Raw genomic sequence first — 9,157 nt, 5'->3', positions numbered from 1 at the left:
TCAGGTTTGTGGATTTTGGGAAGGAGATAGAAGCGGGTGGTGCCGGGTTGGGGAACGATGAGGTTGGAGGCAGTGGGTGGGAGGTCACCTGAGGTGATGAGGTTGAGGATCGTTTGGGAGATGATGGTTTGGTGCTCAGGGGTGGGGTCATGATCAAGGGGGCGGTAGAAGGTGGTGTCCGAGAGTTGGCGTCTGACCTCGGCGACGTAGAGGTCAGTGCGCCATACTACAACTGCGCCTCCCTTGGCCGTGGGTTTTATGGTGAGGTTGGGATTGGAGCGGAGGTTGGAGTGGGTGAGAGGGTGAGTTTAATTTGTCAATTTTACCCCGTTATCTTTTCTGCCTTGACTATTTGACTTGCTCCCCTTATCTGCTGTACAAGCCTCAGCCTTTTTTAGGGGAGAAGGGAGGGTTGAGCCGGAGCGTTTGGGGGAGAAGGGATACCGAAACTAAAGAAGTAACCGCATAAAGAAACGATAGAAATTACCGGTGACTTTAGCTGCTCCTTGCAACAGAACGACCAAAGGGAAAACTTGCAATTTGACAAAACTAAGTGTCCTAATAAATGTTCAATTAAAAAAAGGTTATGATGCTGGAAACATTCATAGGTAGCATGTATTGAAGATTAAACCGGAATTATCTGTTCCAGTTATTGCAGTGAAGAGAAGGCACGATGGCCTTAAATTTAATCCTGTCTCTTTGCTACTAATGTTTCGTCTCGAGTCTGCAGCAACAATAAAAACGCCATCAGATTGCTCACATTTACTCACATTGAATAACCGCGACTTCCCAACATGGACAGCGCCATCTTGTCAGGCTCAAGATAATATTATTGACACTCTCGCGACATTGGTTAAAGCCCAAAAAGGTATCAAAATATGGCCTGAACGCTTAATTTAAATTTTTTTTTAAAAAAACAAATTAAAACACGCGAATCAATGTCCATAACAAATTCAAGGCGACATATAAGAATTCATTTCATCCAATAAACCGGTGCAGTCACTCTTCCTGCCAGTGAACCTAGATTAATTTCTGAGAAAGGGTCACTGGACCCGAAACGTTGACTTTGATTTTTTTCTTCACAGATGCCGCCAGACCTGCTGAGCTTTTCCAGCAGCTTTGGTTTTGTTTCAGATTAATTTCAATGGGTAATGGGTGAGCCTCCCGTCTTATTCGCCGCATTATTTTCCCAGTCACATGGCTGAACGTGCAGCTGGAAGATGGATGTACCAGTTTTTTTTTTGTAGATAACGAGGACAGTGGTAGAACAAGATGCTGCCTGGCGCGGGGAGTCTCAGTTTCGTTACCTTAGTGTTGTTGCAAAGTTGAGGAATAATGACGGCCGCGGGGTCTGAGCTCTGATGTCACTGGAATACGGTCTAAGAGATACATGGTGGAGGTCATGTGTTTCAGGACGCGCCTGCGTATTGTCCCCGGGTATGGAACTTTATGTAACAGTGTGGTTGAGCCAATCAGGAGGTCTGTGTGAGAATTCTCATAGGGTATGTTTATTGTGGTCAATTACTATTAAAACACATGCGTTCAAGAGATGTGGGATTCTAGGTTAAGCCATCTCTATTAGCCCCTGAGAAACTGATGCTGAGCTGTTTCCTTGAACTGCTGCAATCTGTGAGGGTAAGTACACCCATAGTGCGGTGAGGAATGGAATTCCAGGATAGTGACCCGGTAACAAGGGATGAACGGCGATATAGTTCCACGACAGGATGGTATGTAGCTTGATAGGGACCTTGCAGGTGGTCTTCTGTGCTGCCTTTCTAGTGGTACAATCGACGAGGTGTTTCGGGCACTGTCGTCACTGTAATGTAGAAAATGTTGATGCAGCGCAAGCTCCCAAAGACACTAGTGTGATAATAACAAATTATATATTTAGCCATGTTGATTGATGGGCAAAAGTTGGTAGGACACCAAAGAACCAGCGATTCATTAAGGTAAAAGGAAATTTTTCTGACATTTAATTTTTTTTGAGGAAGTAATGTGATATACAGATAAAGAAAATGCACAGAATTTGTATATCTGGATTTGTAAAAAGGTGTTTGATAAAGCATGTGTTGAAGTTTTGCTGATGGACGTTACACAGTGTTAAAGGAAGTGTGGTGCAGTGATAGCACCTTTTTGTCTCTGACCGAAAAGGCCTGGGTTTAAGTCTCATTCCAAGATCTGATAGCCATTGCACATGGCCAAACTATCCTTCTAACAGAAACCAATCGCAAGTCCTAAGAATGGGAATGATTCCTGGTAACCTATGTGATAGAAAAGAAAATTGGACCACTAACACAGCACTGCTCATTGTGCTGGTACTCTGAGATGTATGTAAAAGTGCATGTTGACACAACAGTTTGGACTTGCTAGAAACAAAGGTAAAAGTGGAATCCATGATAGTTTGAAAAATAAAAATGGATAAATATTGGAAAGGATAAGGGAACAGGACTAAGTTGACAGGTCTTATGAACTGCTTGACCAAGGTGGGAATATGGATTAAGTCACACATTATCTAAGTGAATGGCAGAACAAATGAATGGCCTATTCCTGCCTTATGTTTTTTCATAGAGCTGGGAGAAGCACCAAAGGCTGAATGCCTTCCTTCTGTGGCATAAAGTTCTATGAAATAAAGGAAGCTAAATTTGAATTATATGTTTCTGCCTGACTGGAAACAAGGAATTTTTTTGATCTGTTGGATACGTGATGCAAAACATGGAGTGTCTACAGTCTAATTGATAAGTTTTCTTGAAATGTATTATCAGATATTACAAGGTGTTTTGAGTTCCTACCCTGTATTAAAGTATGTTGATAGTACCTGTAATACTAAAATAATTTTAACCAGTGTTAAATTCATAGCAATAAATTAACCTGTAATGTAATTTATTGAATTCCTCGAGTGTTTGGATAATACTTAATAATAACTAAAGGGAGGAACTGAGAGGGATGACCTTTCTTATCAAGCTACAATACATTACAGTAAACCACTTGCACAGTGTATCTTGCTTCTCCACTTTCCCTCAGTATCTTTTCACTGTCCTGCACTAAACTTGACGCATCTACAAGTACTAGATATAGCACTTTGTGCAGCACTCGTGTGGCATTTGGGCGTTTCAAAAACAGACAAGTTGTTCCAGGAACCTACAGTTAAATTGCTTATTCATGATGAGTAGCACCACTGGGGGTGAAAATCCATGGCCTTTGTGGTATGTTTCTACCGTGAACTAGACAGGAAGACATCAAAAGGTTGGAAAGTTAAGTCAGGGCCCACGTAAAACTATACTTTTTAAATTATTCATTCATGATGTGTAAGCCTCACTGGTGAGGCCAGCATTTATTGCCAATCCCTAAGTGCGTTTGAGAATGTGGTTAGCTATTATCTTAAACCACAATCTACATGGTTTAACTATGTCCACAGTCCTGCTAGGCAAGGAATTCTAAGGTTTTTCTGAATGAGAGGTGAATATATATGGTGGTCGAGTTCCCAAGTCAGGCTGGTGTGTGACCTGGAGGTGGGGATTTTGTTGAGAGCACATTTTGAATAATGGATCACTGTATGAGAAGATAAAGTTCTGGATATTTCCCAATTTCACAATGGGGAATTAAACTAACAGGCAGAGGCCATTTTAGTTATTTGAATACCTTCACTGTTGCTGAGTCAAAATTCTGGAACTCCCTGTAACAACAATGTTGGTGTGCCTATATCGCACATGGACTGAAATAGTTCAAGAAGGCAGCTTACCGCCACCTTGAACAATTGAAAATGGGAAATTCTTGTTTATACTTGTGTGATGAAGCCATTGGTTGACTGAAGCAAGGTGAGAGATGTTAGGAGGATGCTACCAGTGGCAGAGACACCTAATGCTCAATGTTCCAGTTTCTCAAGGACAGGTAGATCATTGGCAATGCGTTGCTCCAAGTAAAATGCCACAGAGTGGTAGGTGTGGATTCTGTCGGGGGCAATTTGCGTATGATATGAGTTAACCTGTGAATCCACTTAAAGTTCCAACTGGCATTAGAATTAGGTAGGAAGTTTTAGTTAACTTCATAAGTAATGATCATATAAATCATTTAAGATTAATTTTTAATTTATTCTTAAGTCAAGAAAGTAGTCAGGTCAAAAAGAAAATTTAAACTGCAGAAACACAGATGCTGATGCAGCAGATACTTTCTGTGAAAATGCAGTGTGGCTGCACCGGCATTAACCCTGAGGCCCTATTTGGAAGTGGAGTGAGAGGATGATGCTGTGTCACACCAAGAAAGACACAGCAATGGATTTTAGTCAAGGATGGCAATGAAGCACAGGTTTTAGAGAGGAGATAGGACGTCAGTTGGGAAGGTAGGGAATGATGAGACCATGGGTAGCAGGTGCCTTGCACTTTTGGAATGTGTTTTTTTTTTCAGAAAAAGACGTTTTTCTAAAATGGACCATTTTGGAATTTAAGCAATGTTCTGTCTTTGAGATTTGCAATGTATCAGTATCTGATGAATCCTCAGTGCCATGCTTGGAGAACATCTTCTTTGTTAGTACCATGCAGTTTATAACAAGTTTGAATATCAGCCAGAAGGCTTATGCTTTCTGACGCCTTTTAATAAGGTATTTAAATTCATGTGGACTCTAACTGGAGGCGTATAGGTCTGCTCAGATGGAAGGATCTGAGCAGGGCTGGGCGCATACCAATGCCTGCTATTTCTTGGACATATTTAAATGTGTTTACCTTCTAGAAAGCTGTTTAAAAAGAAATTAAATGTGGACTGTTCCTGGAGGAAAAGGCAGTAGGGGGCATACATGGGCTTCTATTGCTTCAAATGCTAATAACAAAACCTGTGTCTGATACAAGAGATAGCAAGAACTGCAGATGCTGGAGTCAGAGATAACACAGAGTGGAGCTGAAGGAACACAGCAGGCCAGGAAGCATCAGACGAGCAGGAAAGCTGACGTTTCAGGTCGGGACCCTTCTTCAGAAATGGGGAGGGGGAAGGGAGCTCAGAAATAAATAAAGAGAGGAGGGGTGGGGCTGGGGCTGGGGAAGATAGGAAGATGATAGGTGAGTGCAGGTAGGGAGTGATGGGGATTGGTCAGTGAGGTGGGAGGGGTGTGTAGGTGGGAGAGAAGGTGTGTCAGGTCAAGGAGGCGGGGATGAGAGGGAGGGTTGGTCATGGGATGAGGCCGAGGGTGGGGAGATTTTGAAACTGGTAAAATCCACGTTTAGGCCATCGGGCTGCAGTCTCCTGAGGCGGAATATGAGGTGTTGCTCCTCCAGTTTGTGGGTGATGTCATTGTGACACTGAAGGAGGCCCAGGATGATCATGTCACCCAGGGAGTGGGAGTGGGAGTGGGAGTGGGAGGTAAAATGGTTCGCAACTGGAAGGTGGTGTTGTTTGTCACACACAGGTGCAGATGCTCCACAAAACGGTATGTCCCTTGACAACAGCCACTCCGCAAACCACCTTCTGGAAGCAGTGACTGCACTGATGCAGATCTTTCCCACGTCAGCCAATCAGCATTAGCACTCTGCTGCCCTCTTCCGGGTTTAAACTAGTTTAAATTTTTTGATGAAGATGGATATTACAGTACAAATGACTGCCTACTCAGTTGCTTCAGTAGATTTGTTTGAATTGTCTCATGTTAGGCAAAACGGTTCATACTAGTTCTGTGATGTACACATCCACAGATGGTTTGTGGAGGTTCTTGGAACAAGACAGCTGCTGTAATCAGAGACAACAAGGTGCAGGGCTGGATGAACACAGCAGGCCAAGCAGCATCATAGGAGCAGAGAGGCTGACGTTTCGGGCCTAGACCCTTCATCAGAAAAGGGGGAGGGGAAGGGGGTTTTGAAATAAATAGGGAGAGAGTGGGAGGCGGATAGAAGAGGGATAGAGGAGAGGATAGGTGGAGAGGAAACAAACAGGTCGAAGAGGCGGGGATGGGGCCAGGAAAGGTGAGTGTAGGTAGGGAGTTAGGAAGGGGATAGGTCAGTCCAGGGAGGACGGACAGGTCAAGGGGGCGGGATGAGGTTGGTCGGTAGGAGATGGAGGTGCGGCTTGAGGTGGGAGGAGGGGGGGATAGGTGGGAGGAAGAACAGGTTAGGGAGGCAGGGACGAGTTGGACTGGTTTTGGGATGCGGTGGGGGGAGGGGAGATTTTGAAACTTGTGAAATCCACATTGATACCATTGGGCTGCACTATCAGCTGCTGTAATCAACCTACTCCATGGAAGCATTTACACTGATACAGCAAGACAGTAATTATTGTTCTGGAGGACAGATCAGTGTCCAAAAATAAAATAGCCCAGAGACTCTCAGAGCAGAGCATCACTAGAATAGTGTAAACAGGAGTTGCACATTGGCACTTTGCAGAATCCCAGATGTTGCTGACTGTTTGGGAATTGCTAAGGAAATTGAATTTTCTGGTGGGAAGTTCTCTTCTGTCTGTAACCCTCTGAGAGAATCCATTTAAGTTGGAGAATTCAGAAGGTTCCAATACCTGGTATATCTGCTGCTGGACCCAACACACCCACCATTATACCTCCCAGGCCTGCCATACCCTGGCATCCTGACTCCCTAACCAACTGGCACCTTAATCCTACACTTACCTCACCACAGCAGCTGTCAAAGTGGCTGACTGTTCTGCTGATCATTGTAATTACAGAACACATTACAGAGACTATTGAAAAATGAAATGTTCTGTTGATTCTCTTTATTGCTAGATTCTTGGATTCCTGAGCAGGTTCATCACAGCCCCTATCCTAGAATCCCCAGTACAGAAGCCATCTGAAGTTAAGTGGGTAAGTTTTAGACTCATCAGGGATGAAAATACGATTTCTGACACTGGACTATCTGGCCAAAGGACTTGAATCTTCAGAGGAGTGATAATCAGCATCGTAATGTTGCTCTGCTCCTACATTTTTCCACTACCATCGAGCTTCACATTCCTGGCTGAGCATTCCAATAGCTCCTTCAGAAATGCACAGCATACCTTAATTGAATTTCCTTCCTTGCAGAGCCGGATTGTTGATTAACAATACGCTGGTTGTCATATTCTGGTATGTGTCACCAAGATAGTGTAAAATTCTGGGACATTTAAACAACTTTTCAATGTATTGGTGAACAAGTCTGGGTAAGTGTAACAGTGAGTAGGAGAATATGTAGACATGAAAGTAGACAGAGTGGCTGAGGTAAATGGCTAAGGGCAGCTGGATAGTGGGCAAGTTGTATAGAGTTGGATCATAGGGTCTAGTCAGGTTGGGTGGTTGAGGTTAGTCACGTCGGGTCTAGGGATATGGAGGGGGTTGTTGGTGGGAGGACTAGCAGTTGGTTCAGTTATGCAATTACCCAGGAATCAAACCAAGACTTTTTCATCTGACATTTCCAAAGATTCCAATTCAAACTGACAGTTGGGACCTTTCCCACATGTCTGGGGATCAAGAAAATTGTCCTTCAGAAGTTCAAAATTCCAAGGAAATTCCCACTCAGTCAATGCATTGGGACTTCAAAGGGGTCTCAATGGGCATCTTGTACCGTACCTTTTGTCTCTGTCAATTCAGGACCATTGTTATACAGTTGGGAACTCCAAATTTAGGCTTATGGTCTGCATGCTGCCTTGGAATTTCAACCGTCTGGCTGTCAAATCTGAGACAACACAATCCTATTAATAACAAAAACTGCACCTGTGAAAAGTGTAAAAAGGAACTCATCTCCCAAACCTATCAGTTCTGAAGAAGAGTCTTGACTTGAACCTTTTTCTCCCCACAGTTGCTGCCAGACCTGCAGTTTCTTCAGCATTCTGTGCTTGTTTCAGATTTCCTGTCTCTGCAGTATTTTGCTCTTTATTTAAATAAAATTAGTTCAATAATAAAAGTACAAGAAATGCTGCAGAAAGCTCAGCAGGTTAGATGGTGTCTGTATAGACAGAGAAACAGAGTTTGTGACCTTCCATCAGAGCTGGGAAAAGATGGAAACGTAACAGGCTTTGAGCAAGGGGTGAGTGGAACAAGAACAAAGGAAATTTGTGTGGAAAAGTTAGAGACAGACAAACTGAATAATAAAACAGCACACTGTTTGTTTGACTTTTTCAGTTATGCAAGTCAGTTGGTGGGGGTGGGGGGGGGGGGGGGGGGGGGGTAGGAGGCATTGTGAACTAGGGTCAAGAGCATGGAGGAGTAGAAAAGGGAATGACTAGGTGTCCTGGGAATGGTGCAAGGCTGAAGATGATGGGTGGTGGGCAGAGGTGGGGTGATGTTGAGTTTTGTGTTCACTTCACAGGTATTGCTTTCAGACAATCTTCTTAATGGTGTATGGATAGGAGGGCCAGGTCAGTCTGCTAAATTTGGGTATGTCACGCAGAGTGGTAAACACAACACTGAAAGGAACATTCAATAGGGGGTTAACAAAAGGCACAACACTTCTTCTTCCACAAAGAAACTGTCCTGAAATGTCCTGTAACTGAAAAGGTATGCCAGTATGTTTATTTCTGTCTGACTAAGCTATTCTCAACAAACAGCAACAATGAACACATGAATAAAGTAAAACCAATATAATGTGAATTACGTTCAAGTGAAATGTAAACTTAAAAAAAAACTCTGCCACCTTTGCGCTCTAATGTGAAAGGAAATGATGTTGAGTGTAAAAATTAGTCACAATGAAGAGCCTCTTTATTTGACCGGAAGACTTTTATTGCTAACCGTTACCTGCTATCTTGTCAGTTGATGGTAAGTTTCACCATCAAAATACTTCCCATACACTATAATTGCTCATATTTCATCTGTCAATACTTTTTCCAATTTTAATTGTGTGGGAAATGGGGGTTTAAAACAACACAAAATTGGAAGTGGTACCCCTTTAGTTCCATAATCTGAAATTGTACACTGCTGACAATGTTGCAGAATTTCAAAGAACTGTACAGTCATTCCTTCCCTGTGTTTTAATTGCCTTGCTACCATATGTAGTAATCCCAGGCAGTTTAAGCAGCCAGTAGCAATCAAGTAAACTAACACAAAGTAATACTTAGCGAAAAGCACAAACAGCAGTGGGAAGTGAATTCTTTTGAAGGCTTTTTAAAATTGGTGTTATGTTTTTGAAAGGATAATCCATCTCCTCTTGAAGAAGATTGTGGTCCCTCACACTTACCCACGTTGATTTCCAAATTATGTACGTTTATC

At 43.0% G+C, this 9,157-nt stretch overlaps 1 protein-coding gene across 20 annotated transcripts in view; it reads left to right on the top strand.

Moving 5' to 3' along the window:
- Window positions 1–240: 240 nt before the first annotated feature.
- Window positions 241–9,157, top strand: part of blvra (biliverdin reductase A) — a 57,245-nt gene continuing 48,328 nt past the window's right edge. Inside the window, exons 1-2 of one of the 20 annotated variants that reach the window (XM_048607113.1) lie at window positions 241–302; window positions 6,707–6,784. Coding sequence is in view for 11 of the 20 variants with exons in the window: in XM_048606989.1 (XP_048462946.1) it covers window positions 1,597–1,635; window positions 6,707–6,784 (117 nt within the window). In the remaining 9 variants the exon portion in view is untranslated. Of the gene's footprint in view, window positions 303–1,415; window positions 1,728–3,108; window positions 3,204–3,225; window positions 3,244–4,883; window positions 4,945–6,706; window positions 6,785–7,754; window positions 7,980–9,157 lie in introns of those variants that run through there. The other 19 variants (XM_048607095.1, XM_048607048.1, XM_048606989.1 and 16 more) reach the window with 19 other exon arrangements.

Source organism: Rhincodon typus, chromosome 2 (genome assembly GCF_021869965.1).
Source record: "Rhincodon typus isolate 14 chromosome 2, sRhiTyp1.1, whole genome shotgun sequence".
NCBI classification, from domain to species: Eukaryota; Metazoa; Chordata; class Chondrichthyes; order Orectolobiformes; family Rhincodontidae; genus Rhincodon; species Rhincodon typus.
Note: the sequence above shows the minus strand (reverse complement) of the source record. Positions and strands in the feature narration are given on the sequence as shown.